Here is a 13,963-nt window from a genome sequence, read left to right on the forward strand (position 1 = left end):
CCCGCAAAAAATTGCTTTAAGTATTCTTGGGTAGTCAAATCTCACAATAATATATTTATGAAATTTAATGAATTTCCGAAGCCAATATATACTAGTTCTATTTGCAATTTATGGATAAGAAGGTTAAATTATATCAGTTAATGGCTATTTCTACAATATCTCACGGTTTATCAGAAATTCATGTTTGATTTGACGTTTCCGGTGTCAAACTCCGGCATTAGATGGCTGTACTATCCATTCAATTAACACGGCCGTTGAAATTTATTAATTACGAATGCACGATAAAAAGGAAACTAGGAATATTAAGATCGCTGATCTTGTTGTGCCCTAAATATTCCACTTTCTTATAAACACGGGAACAATTAACTAATAATTAATAAGCGGTTGGAGGAATGAAAAAGATGGGAACAATTGATGATACCATTTGGTGATCGACAGATACCACTATCAGCTATTAGCAAATACGTCGAGCGTCACTTTGGGGCACGTTGGGGCAATATCGTTGTCTGGTCGAGCTTGATAATTGGTCAACCACTGTGCATCATGGTGTACTATCACGATTACGTTGTGACCCATTTTGGTGAAACGCTCCTCGAAGATCACTCAATAGTGTAGTCGAAGCTATTCTACAGTGGATAAGTCAATTCATTCATGGCAAGGTGGTCGATTAAGGGACAGCTTCGCAAAGTGGATGCGTCAATCAAGGTGCACCGAGATTATCGCCGAAGGAGAGCGTGGATCCACGGGCTTTCCATTGTTTTGTATTTATTTTTCTACATAGAAGTGCCTTGCGAGATGATACACTACCACTGATGGGAGAAAATTTTGTGCCAAAGTGAAAAAAAGGACAATGTGCAAGAGAAGTAGAGACGAATGTAAGAAATTAAGAGAGATTCTTATGTATATAAATATTAACTGAATTAACTCATTCAATCTCAACTCATATTGTTGATAAGTACTCAATACTGACGAATTAACTCATCTGTTTATACGTGAAAGTCGTATTTGTTGATTTTTATGGAGAAATTTCTATTATCGTAACTATTTTGTCAATATTTTCATATCAATGCTGTATTTCCAATAAATTCTCGAGACGATGAAATCGGGGTTGAATAATATCATCTGTCACTTTCCCTGAGGACATTTTTGTAGTTACATTAGGTGATTAGGATCTCAGGGGGATGTGACCAACTTCGTAGACCTCCTTGGAAATCAGCGATATGTCAGCACTAGTACTCAGTGTACTTCTTCTTAAGATTTTAATACATTTGTACATCAATATTCACTCACAATATTCATCATGATACAGTGGTAGCGAATAAACTTATCGTTCATTCGTGAAAACAATCTATTGATTTTCATGGAAATTACCTATTATCGCAAGCTTGTTAACATTTTCGTATCAGCATTGCATTTCCAATTAATTTGCGAACCCATGAAATGAGGATTGGAACAGTGTAATTCATTATATGACTATCATAGACATGTTAAACTGCTCCCACTAATTCCAACAGCTATAGAGTTTGTTGAAGAGTATCGTAATGATAACCGAAAAATTAATGATGAAAATTGTTCGCTGAGTTGACAGACAGTTGGGAATACGTATTCATGAAACGTATATGAGAGAGTTGATACTAGTCTAACGTGACAGGAGTTGAGAGCCTCTTGGGGGAAAACACGGACGTATTTATCATGCTGACATGTAGGAAGGCATCAGGGATGTTATAGTTGTACTGACAATTATTGGAATTTAAGATGGGTCTTTGAATGTGATAAATCAGCCTTTCATCAGTCTGTCAGGGAGTGATATTCTAAATGTCATTCTAAAATAGGGGATGAATTTACCGAGCCAGTAGAGATTGGAAACAATTGAATAAATAACTTCCTTTACTACTAATTTTTCATTTTTTGTACAGATACTAAAGTGGAGAAAAATTAAGGAACGAGTCAGTGACGCGATGAGTTTTGCGCTGAAAGTTTACGGGTCGTGAAGGTAATTTTTTGCATAAATTATTTTTCCTCCACGTGACCAGTTATAAATGCCACGGCTAAAATCCGACTGACGGCTTTTCAGTTATTATTTCCTCAACAAACAGCTATTTATCGATTAATTAACAATTCGGTTTCATTGCCGATTCTCCCACACGATCGATCGATACGAATTTTATTTATCTTTATAAATCTTACCAAACGTTTTTTTTACAATTCAATCAAGACTTGTACGCGAAAATTTTGCTTGCTCTCATTCCAGCCCCAGTAACGCGTAAAAGTAATAAAAAATCCGTTAGGATCAGCCACAGGCGCTTATATCTATCCTCCCTCGAACTTGACTGAAAGTTGGATTTGGTAACGGGAAGTTGGTAAAGCGTCAGATCGCAGTATCCCGGTGATGTAGAACGTTTCCTCCCCTGTCGTTTTAGCCGTGGCCCAGTGAGATTCTCACTGTGTGTTGAATTCAACGGATACCCAAGCATGCACTTTGCATCTCTCTCCCGCGAATTTCTCACCGATACTTTTTCCCCAATGATACCTTGGTACACTAGTATTGGTGTGCAATCCGCATAAGCCACGCCTGCGTAGATTGCACCTGGTGGTGGTTACGGTGGGGCAACTATACCGAGCGTAATACAGTACTGGCGGGGGTAGAATGGGCGAAACACGATGGTATAAGGGAGCGGGCGCGTCGTGACGCCTCTGCAGTGAGCGCCGCGACGCTTATCTGTACGTATATGTGAAAAGACTACGGCTATAGTCCATCTGTTTCTCATGAACACGAGGGTGACACTCATTAATATCAGTCATTTATCGACAATTAAAGTGACTGACATTCTTGCACAATTGCACCTCGTTATGCTGGAAATTGTCTGAGGAATTGGTGTTACGTGACACCAAGAGGAGAGGCCCACTGGCATCTGGAGGGGACTAATGAATAGGTACATTATTTTTCTGATAATTTAAATCTCGATTGAGCAATTTTTTTTTTCCGATACTGAAGGGTTTCACTTGAGTCTTCTCTCTCCTTTTGTGTCGCAGTGTCAGTTTACTCTGACAGTTAAATTGAAACAGTTTGATGAGCTCTTGGCTGGAACGAGTCAAGTAGTGTTTGATTCAACGATCTGTCAGAACACGCCTCGGGTAGATAAAATGTTTGCACGTACCTGTCACGAGAGAACTCGACGGTTTCAATGAATCATTGACAAATGTTTATTTTCCTTTTTTTTTCGTTGGTGATTTTTTTTTTCGGGGGCATTTTTTTTCAGTGATGTTCAATCAATGTTTCGAGGTGAGTGACGGGTGAATGAAATCTGGAGGACAGGGGGGAGGGAATTGTTGAATACATCGGACAAGATTTTGCGGCGTTGTGAACCCATTCAAAAATATCGTCATGGATCAAATGTCGAGTTAACGAGGGATTTTTTTTTGTTTTTTTGGATGGAAATGGAATCGCGAATGACAATCACTCTTGGTAACGATAAACCAGGCTTGATATCATCAATATTTTTGATAGCGGCGCGTCATAGAGGCGGAAGCTGCTCACGATATGGGTGCGAGACAGGGGCTCGTTGTGGCCTCGTTGATAGGAATACTCAGCTGAAAAGAATACCTGATTTTTAAATACATTTTGAAGGTAGTTTTCAGGCACAAAGTGGGGTCAGAATAAGATAAAATTGCGAGGAATTTAACACCCATATGGTTATATACAGAGAGAAATATTCAGCAAAAATTACGGATCTGTTGGAGAAATGATTCTTTGGAAGAAATAATTTATTATTTTCCTCAATGCAGGTTTGGTCGATTTTTTCCGGTCGCTCGCGGGAGAGAAAAATGAGAGTTGCAAAAGGGTGATTCGTCGTGGAGACTGAATTTTTATTGCTTCACCCCTGAATTGATAATAATTCTGTTCATTCAAGAATCTACCTTTCAGCATTTGTTTTCCCGGAGAAGCACGGTAGAATTCTCAAGCACATTCACTCAAAGTAAAGAATCTTTCCTTCTCCAATTCTCATCTTCTTCATTTCCCCCGGAATAAATTTAATGCCTCTTGAATAGGAATAATTCATTAGAAATAATTGTGAAATTCTTATATACGAAGATAATTTTCTAATAAAAATTACCCGACCGTTCCACGAAAGTATATCATCAGTCATCGTCACCTCAGTTCTATCTCGAAATTAAGTCAGGATTAATTTATAATGATCAGATATTTAGGATCCAGGTAAGGTAGCAACGAGTCATGATGAACATTCATAGAACAGTGAGCTAATTTTCATCAAAATTTTTCTTCGTATACACTCATCCTCAAAATTTTCCAATATGAGTTCCCTTAGTTTTGTCCTAGTGATGTTGGAGATGTGGAGCAAATTGACGCGGTTGGATAGAATACCGTTCAATCTAGATCATAAACTCAATTGGAGCTATCCAAATTCTCCTGAACATTATTGTTAGAGAGGAATGAGAACTATCTCAGAGAGATGTGAAAATTTATGTTTTACGCTTCACCTCGGACATAATTGCACTTCTGTTCATTTACTCATCATCATTCAGTATTTATTTCTCGGGGAAAATTTCACTACTGAGTTCATCCATATGTTCACTTAAAACAGAGATTCCGCCCTCCCCAATGCATTTCTCGTCCATCTCCTCACGCATAAATTTAATTCCATCCGAGTGGCAATAATTCATCAAAAGTAATTACAGTTTTCTCATACTCATCTAGAGGTGATTCTAAGACAATTTCCGTTCGTTGTGCCCCACTAGTATGCGAGACATAAAGAAAATTGTCTCTATTCGATGAAGAACCAGTCTGTTAATTCAATAATTACCATTCACCATTTTCTTTCTCAAGAAAACTTTTCTCCACAATTCTCTGCTTCGTCATTTTCTCACGCATCAATTTGATGCTCCTCGATTGGAAGTAATCCATCATAAGTAATTGTGAATTCTCATTCCTACTCTAAAAATACTTCAAGACGAATTCTCATCATTTTTAGCTCATCTCCACGATGGGGGGAAAAATTTATTGTCTCATTTTCTACCACTCCTCCTCCACCACCAACTTTTGATTTTCTTGGACAACTTTGTGTACAAGTTATTTATATCGCAGAGTCATGGACTTGTTACTGATTGCAATATGAGTACACGAAAACTTTTTCAACGATGTGCAGTTAACTTATGACAGTCCATCCTCCACTGTATTTTCTGACACTGTACATGATCCGGATTACGGGATACATTACATTCGTGAGCTCCAATAACTAAGAGTAAGCATATACAGATGTACCGGCAATTTTTCACGTTATCGATGAGATAAAGCTGGTAATACTATGGAATATCCATCGTGAAACCGAAAATTACAACGTACATCACTCTTATTTAATTCCCCAATTCAATAGATCATTATTCATGTTTCGTGTTTCCCTAATTAAAACGATGAAGGAAAATTTATATATGCAGAACCGAATAAAACAATGTTTTTCCCTCTTGGAAATTGTGAAGCGATGTTGAGTGATGGGAATTGTGAATTCTGTGATATACGTGGGTGTTGTGCCGGCGGATATCAATTTCAATGGTGCATCGGCAAACAGACAAATTATTCTCAATATCCAATGCAAAAAGCGCCGTGAATAATGTTGATTAAAGCTGAAAATAGTAAATCAGCTTATGCATTTGTGATGCGAATTAAAATTAAATATGTCGATGTAATTGGAGGATTGGAAGGGAGCATTCATATAATTTAATAAATGCAACCGAGGAGAGGATAAATCCCATAATCAACAAGCCCTAAAGTTGCACCGAATTTGTGCTGTATTTTGCTCCAGTGATTTACGAAAAACAAAAACAGATTGTTGAATTCTGCATTTGAATATTTATTTTTTCAACAAGAAAAAAATCCAACAAATAGTACCTTCGATTCTGCAGGGAGAAAGAAATGATGAATTCGTTATGTAGATTAGGTAATTTCGAACTACTCGAAGGACTCCATTCACTCCTTCCGGCTAAAGTTTATTACTGTTAAATGTTCCATGAAACTTTTAAGACTTAAAATGTATTTTTGAGATTTGGCAGAACGAAATTAACTATTTGGCTACATGAAGCTTTTCAATGTGAGTACTTACAACGCCTAGGGATAACAAACGACTCAGAATTCTCGGGACTCTGGCCGGAAATAGTGAATGCCATAAGGTCCCTTTGATACCCCCATTCACACTAAACTCGGGAACAAATTCACTCGAATGTAACGTACACGAACCGAGTGTAACTGTAGTCTGTTATTTAGTGTGGTCAGGGAACGATTTATCACGTTAAGAATACGTCTTCAATCTTTTCAATGCATCCCATCAATTTCCAACATATTGAAAAGCAATCGTTTTGCCTCGGATCCATTCATACTACTCTTGAGAATAAATTTTACCATTCAGTGGAGGTAAAAAGGAGAGGGACAAGTAAAGGAGATCGAAATAAAAAAAAATTGAAAATAGTGAAAATGTTCCAAAAGATAGACTTTCAAAGAGGATTCGATGAGGCGGTCCTTTCAGACCTAACATACCGAAGCCACAGGCCCTCACGATGGCTTTCAATGATGTCTAGCGTATACTAGAGTTCAAAATAACGAATGAATAGATTCCTTCAATCCTTCTTTTTGTAATGAATAGGAAGTAAACCGCTGTTGTGAAATTTCCAAAGATTTCTACTTTCGCGCTGAGAAATAAAAAATGCGAGAAAGCCTTTTGCCACAAATTCGGCACTACCGTATATCAGAAAATTCTCACCCTCCCAAGCCCCCCACAACCTAAAATATCATCCAATCGTCATCCCCATCGCGCGACCGAATTTACCATCACCAAAAGTCAATTTGACATGTTTCACCCGAAAAAGACAACACAAATCCGTCATCCGCCTGTCCAGCTGTTGGCAATGATTTACCCCACATTATCATTGCACCCATTTACCTCACTCACTTTTCCACTCCCCATCACCCAGCCAGCAAAACACAACAGATTATATTTTTTTTTGTGCACATCCTCTTCCCCATTTTTTATTTTCACTGGCACGTTTGCATAGTATAAAGTAAATTCAGTGACTCCACCGCGCTAGGACGAGCAAGAATTTATATTCCCAAGTTGAAACAGTGACGTTATTCATGCAACAAAAAAACCTATATATATACATGTATATATTCTTCTTATTTTGTTTCCGTGTTTGTCAGCACTAAATTTTAAATCCCCACACTCACCTAAAATTCCATGCATATTCCTTTCCTCCCAATATTTTTTCATAATTAGAAAAATGTATCAGCTCATACCTTCGGCTGTTTTCCCAGTTCGTTCAGTCTACACGTAATCAAAGTCCCTCTTCGTGATTCTCATATATATTCACCTTTTAGCCTCTCATATTTACATGAAAAACAAGTCCATGGGCTTAACCTAAGTCATGTAAAATCCATGCAAATAGGACACGTGGAAAATCCGAGAGGGCGGATGAGGGTCAGTGGGGATTATAATCTATAGCGCTAAAAAAATGGGAAGTGGGTAGGTGGTGGTAGGGAGAAGAGGGGGGGGGATATTGATATGCAGAAGATTAAATAACAACTGGAAGCTGAACCCGATAACTGACCAGCGCGACAGCGTCAAAGGGAACCGAAGAGTATATTCCTATCACTGTATATACCACTCAAACTATCGGCATGGTATTAATTTTTATTCAATAATTGCCAGGCGCTGGGGCAACCAACGGTTGAGAATAAACAATGGCGGTTCTGGCTATTGGTTAAGTGGTCGATGAGCGAGTGATAACAAAAAATATAGGACTGAAAATATTTATAAATCGGGGCGAAGGGTCAACCCTTCGCCCCGAAGGGAACCCTTTTTTGAAGGTACTTCGTTCATTCCCTTCCATTCACGAGATGCCGTGAAAAATATTTTAAAAAATCAGATATTATTTACACCTTTCATCGCACGAATATTTTTTATTTAAAGGTGAGTGCACGGATTGGTCAATAGTAATATATTGATTTTATAATAAAAAATGCAAACCATATGGAGAGAGAAAAATTTCAACCTATTTATTATTACTAAATTTGTTAATTAAATTCGATTCCAATTGATCGCACTGAATTTATATTGTGTCATTTATACGCTTGTCAAATCATCGATTGATTTAAATTATATTTCCATTTTATTGCTCGCTTCATAATTCACTATTTTTTATTTTCACTCGGTATCATCATCGTTGAAATGATATCAGAAATGTGACCCGTTGCTGGATGTAATGCAATTGCGTAAAGAGCGATGGACTACTAGGGGATAGATAGACAGCAATTTATTCATCCCCTGAGACACAAAAGATCCCCTAAGGGAAAATATAAATAGATAACTTGTATATTCTATCACATACAAGCGGTTGATTCTGTTAACCTCAAGATGAATTCATTTGTCCTCCATTATTCGTCCAGTGTTAAATCATTTTTTATCCACTTTGTTTATGCATTATCCGTTGTACCGTTTTTATGATCGCTCTTTCATTTATTTCCATTTATACCGATTATTATTATTATCAATATTGAGAGTCTGATAATGAAAAAGAGTGTGACACACATCTTGATGTGTGTAACTGCGTCGAGGGTGGGCACCTGCGGGAGGTGGCATAGATAACAATTTATTCATATCCGGGGGATGCACGAATTCCCACAAGAGGAAATCTAAATATATAACTTGTATATTTTCATAACATTTGGGTAGTGGAGTTCATTGGCATTTATTGTTTGAGATTTCATTCGGGCCGGATTTTTTGTTATGGTAATTTTTTTCTCACTTTTTAACTTCGCGTTCTTTTAATTGAAATAGAAATTGTGATAAAGCCATATTTCTTTTCGGAATTTTAAAAATACTGGAGTATTTTTGAGTCTAGCGTACGCTTGACGAAATAGGTGGTGGACGAAAAATGTTACAACTATTTTTTTAATAGAGGAATTTTCATACGGGAATAGAGAGATTTTTTTTAATTCAGAAAATAGTTCAGTGATAGTTGAGGCCCTGAGGAAGAGAAGGAGCACTGACCGATATTACCAGGTGGCAGTGTCAATGCCCTTCACACAATCCCCGAAATAATATGATGCCAATGAAGTTCGTCGAGAATATTCGTTGACATAACTGCTAGAGAATTATCACTAAGCCAATGAACGCCGGTATCACTTCGGAAACTTGAATGTAATGGTAATTTTCCAAACTGTCAGAAACTGGTTAAAGAGACTTATAATTGAGATTAATGGTTAATGTACAGAGTAATTGTTGGGGAAATCATTTCGGAGGGAGTTATGGAGCTTTGGAGTTGTGGGTGAAAGATGAGGAAGTCGGATAGCTATCTATGAAGATGAGAATATTATTATAGTTTGATTTACGAGTATTTTCTTTCGCGTTGAGAAGTTGATGAGACGAACATAGGAAAACTTTCAATTGGGTTTTTTACGTCACCCACACTGTACCATTTTGGTGAAGAATGATAACGTTATTCCTGATTCAAGATCATTCGTTTCGGCACTATAGAAAATTGAAATAGTAAAAAAGTAGTAAAAGCTCATTTTGGTCAGACATGCGCAGGTCTTACAAGTTGAAGACCCTAGAGTTCATAAAAACCCAACTTTTTCAAGTTGACGATGACTAGATGTGCATCGACATCTTTTAAATTTATTTAAATATTTATTTTATTTATTTAAATACATCGCAATTCATTAGTTTTTTGAGACGTAATTAAAGGTCATCTTTCTCAGGTAAATTCATTATTCAATACATTTTATGAATTTTGAAATAAAACTGCAATTGAAGACGTTATTATTTTTACTACTTCAAGTAGTGCAACTCATAACATGTCAGACCCACTATATTACTCACGTACAAATAGTTAGGAACCGTTAGGAAGATTAGGAATAGTTAGGAAGGTTTGATTGGAGCATAGAATACATAAAATCAATAGATTATTGAATCAGATAAAATAATACTTTCATTGAAATGAATTGATGAAGGTAAAATTTCCGGAAAAATATTGTTTTGATAATTAGGGAGCTTTTAAAAGAAGAATCAAATTGCAGATAACAGAATCATTTTGCATTTACTCAATGGGAAATCATCACTTTTGAATGAAGTCGCAATTGAAGGTAATCATAATCCCGACTCCAAGTAGTATAACCCGTGCTAGGTCAGACCCTGCCTATTTATGAAGAAAACTATGAAGAGAAGAATATTCTCATGAACTCATTTTAAATACAACGACCAGCCCCTCGTTAAAATGTATAATGTATTACGTTATACCATGAATCCTTCGTAAACAGAAGGGCATCCACCATTTCTTTATATTTTCTGGAATAATGTAACTGACCGTTGAGATTTATATATTAGTAAGTGAACTGAATGGGGCACTGCATGTTTCGTAAGCACAAGGACTCAGGACATTCGTTTAATGGACTAAATGATCTGATACAATAATCCACTATATTATATGCCAATAATATCCCCTTCATTTTTACTGGTATATTTTACCCTCCTTATTTCCGTTTTTAGAATCAGATTAATTCAGTGTTTTACATCATCACCGATTTCACACATGCACAAATGCGAATAAAATAAAATACTAAAAAAAATCCATTTTAATAATGCAAAGACCAGCGTCTCGACTCGTTAAAGCGTGAAATATAAAATGTAGTACGTTATACCATGAACCCTTCGTACACAGAGACTCCCCGACATTTCCCTATATTTTGTGGAATAATGTAACTGTCCGTTCAGATTTGTAGTTTACTCAGTGCACTGGATGGAGGACAAATATATATGCAATACGAGTGAATTCAGAAAGGTGAGAGTGAGAGAGACTGTTATATTCTGAATGGGGTGGTTTTGGGTTGGAAATAGACCGGTGGGGAGAGGGAACGAATGAATCGCGAGAGCTCTGGAGTAGATTTATCGCGCTCAGTCGAGTGTGATAGAGAAACGGAATTCGTATGCCGACGTTTGGAGTGAGACGCGTTCAGGGAAAAGAGGATCTCTCCACTGGACTGGCTGAAACGACAGGGTTGCAGTGGAAAAAGGGGGTTGGGTGAGGGATGAGTTACCGATCATGGGGACAGTGTGGCCGTTGGCTCGGAGAATCACGCTAGGTCGCCTGAACGAGCAATCGGTTTAAAAAGCCAGCCGTCGATCTGGAAAAAAAAAATCTCCAGGTTGGACTTCATCTAGAGAGCCAGAGAAAAACTCTAATGTGTAGAACATTTTTGGGTGAAGTTATTTTTTTTAATTCAATAAATTCTCGGATGTATCGGACAATAGCCTCCTTTATTAATTAATCTCTACAATTACGACAGAAAAATTATTGGGATTTGCAAATCAGTGTTATTTAATATGGGAATTGACTCGATTTTACTGAAGTGAAATAATATTCAAAATATGAAGCCATTGCATATGTACAATTGAATACGGCAATCAATAGAAACCATAACTATTGTGAGGTTACTGTTTCCATTATTCTATGAATATGAGTAGAAACAGAAATACTGATATACGTGTGTTCTTGGGTTATGGATTATTGGAAATTTAAAGTAATTTCATACTGAATATTCATGTTCCAATTGAAAACTGAAAGCGTTGATTGAACAATTGTGGTCGTTCGGTAACCGAAGGAAAATAAAAATTTCCACGTAATGCATCTGAATTTTGTTCCAAAATTTTCCAACCGCGTATGTTTGAACTTCCATTCTTTTATATTACTCTCTGCACTCGACTTCTGCACGGTTATAAAATATTATAGACCACTCGCGCATAAACCTTGCTTTCAACGCACCTGAATACAGACTCCACCTTCGACTCGGTCTATAAACTTTACATTCATCGAAAACGAAATTTGTACCCTTGTATTCTAATGCATTATTATAACAGTAAATTTTTATTCGCTTCAAAAATCTTTTGTTCACATGCATTTCCACACTTTCCCTTTAATTCGGCTCCCTGCAACCCTACGGTACCTGAAATTTCGTTCTGCTATTATTATTTCAACTTTGAAGCTCTAAATTGCGAGCCATTATGCCTCAGGAATGATAGATTCATCTGAATAAAACTCTATTCGAATCAGATGAATAAATTTATTCAAAGTCCCTCAAATTTTAATCGTATTCAAGTACAATCTGCTTTTATCTTCAGTTGCAATCCCCTCCAATAAATCATCGCTAAAATACGACCAAAATTTCCTTACTTCAAACAAGAATCTAATTAATAAACAATATTTATTCTAAAATTAATTGATATCCAGTTATGCCACAATGAGTTCATTAACATTAATTGAAACCTTTCATTGTCCAAAATGACTTTTTATCGTGTATTTAAAATTCAGAGGCCAAAATGATTTCGCTTCGATTATCGTCATTATAAAAATTCTCTTTCGTCAAATTCTTCCCTATTTTTTTTTATCGCATGATCGTTTAAGGAAAAGTACTCGAGCTTCTGAAGTTCCCTCGAAATCCGGTGGACAATGAGGGATAGGATCAGCGCTCGATGATAACCTTTCACATTCGAGGATTTTTATATCTACAAAGAGATATCGTATATCTGGGGGGTAGACAAACTTTCGTCTCGCGACGGTGGATAAGTCACGTATAAGCTGTGAAGTTGAGATTTGGAATTTGAGATAAGATACAACACGGTTAACTGTATAGAGTCTGTTCAATTCAATAAAGTTGAGGATAATGTTGTCTTATTGTTGCAAAAGTTTCTGACCCAATGTGGATTCCACGGGGTGCAACGAAGGGTTTTATTATTCTCACGATTATTTACTGTCAGTTGAAGGGCTCAAGTGGGGTAAATGCGGTAGAAATGTTATTTTAACGATGGATTTTCATTTGAGAGCGATGAGGGGGAGCGGATAAAGTGTAATCCCCCGAGATTTTATATCAAGGGGTGGCTGGGTGGTGCGTAGGGATTCCGCATATCTTTGTGACCTTTACGTGTCCTGCGTGGCTTATATGCAGCTCTATACCAACTGATATGACCTCATATCATCGTCTTGGGACCTTATCCCACCTTCTTCGGCCCAATATTACCTTCAAGGGCCCCTGTAGGCCATATACAAATTACCTTGACATGACCTACATTTGCTCTATATGAATGAAAATATTTTCTAAATTTCTATAGTCATATCTAGAGGCTCGATGTGGGTTGACTGGAGTTGTTTTGCCACTTCATTACAGACTGCATATCAATTCTTTCAATATAAATGCAATGGGATGATCCAATATCATTCACTTCTGCAGAATGATAAACTTGAATTCTCCACTGAATTGTCCTCTTTGGCATTTTCCCATTATTTACAGGAATGGGGATAACTGCAGTGTACATTGACGCGTCTGGTGTCAATAAATCAGCATATCAGGTGCCGTAAATCACTGGCCCAACGACTTTCAACGGTCTGCTTTTCAGTCTGAAACCCCCTTGTACCCATTCACTGGGTTATATTTATTCATGGGTTAGGTGAGTGTGAAAGGTCGGAGAATGGTTTCCCTCTATCTTTGGTGGGATATGTCCTACAGTATACCACCAGGGGGTTATGCCCACCTTTTCCGTGGCATTACGTGCGGAAACAAACTTTTGGAGACACCACCGCGTCCAATCCGATAAGGCATGCACTGCTTTCTACGGTGTATATATGTCTCTTGAAATATACAAGTATCCATGGTGAGTTACACGAAATTCTGTATAGTAGGAACTCAACTTCCACTTGCAAGTTTCCTACTTTGAGCGGAAACTCGGGGACACTGTGAATAATGAAGATGAAATCATATCTTCGTACGTTACCAGGTTATTCATATGATGATTTCACGGGCTGAGGGAAATGTTCGGGAATTAACGGGTCTGCTGGTAATGCCAGAACTAGTCTTTCTGTTTGAGATGATAATGACAGGTGAGGGCTGGTAGTTATTTTTTTATTT

The 13,963-nt window shown here is 37.3% G+C and overlaps 2 protein-coding genes and 1 long non-coding RNA gene across 7 annotated transcripts in view; 2 read left to right on the forward strand and 1 right to left on the reverse strand.

Moving 5' to 3' along the window:
• LOC135162098 (diacylglycerol O-acyltransferase 1) overlaps positions 1-1,102 on the forward strand; it is a 39,146-nt gene extending 38,044 nt beyond the window's left edge. The window contains exon 12 of the mRNA XM_064120239.1: positions 439-1,102. Coding sequence (XP_063976309.1) covers positions 439-615 — 177 coding nt within the window. The 3' untranslated portion in view covers positions 616-1,102. The remainder of the gene's footprint in view (positions 1-438) is intronic.
• Positions 1-13,963, reverse strand: part of LOC135162137 (uncharacterized) — an 87,435-nt gene that overhangs the window by 6,926 nt on the left and 66,546 nt on the right. The window lies entirely within an intron of this gene.
• LOC135162128 (uncharacterized) overlaps positions 1,975-13,963 on the forward strand; it is a 43,505-nt gene continuing 31,516 nt past the window's right edge. For 2 of the 5 annotated variants that reach the window (XM_064120298.1, XM_064120299.1), the window contains exon 1: positions 2,697-2,933. The gene's annotated coding sequence lies outside the window, so the exon portion shown is untranslated. Of the gene's footprint in view, positions 1,994-2,417; positions 2,934-13,963 lie in introns of those variants that run through there. The other 3 variants (XM_064120297.1, XM_064120292.1, XM_064120294.1) reach the window with 3 other exon arrangements.

The sequence above is a fragment of the Diachasmimorpha longicaudata genome, chromosome 5 (genome assembly GCF_034640455.1).
Source record: "Diachasmimorpha longicaudata isolate KC_UGA_2023 chromosome 5, iyDiaLong2, whole genome shotgun sequence".
NCBI lineage: Eukaryota > Metazoa > Arthropoda > Insecta > Hymenoptera > Braconidae > Diachasmimorpha > Diachasmimorpha longicaudata.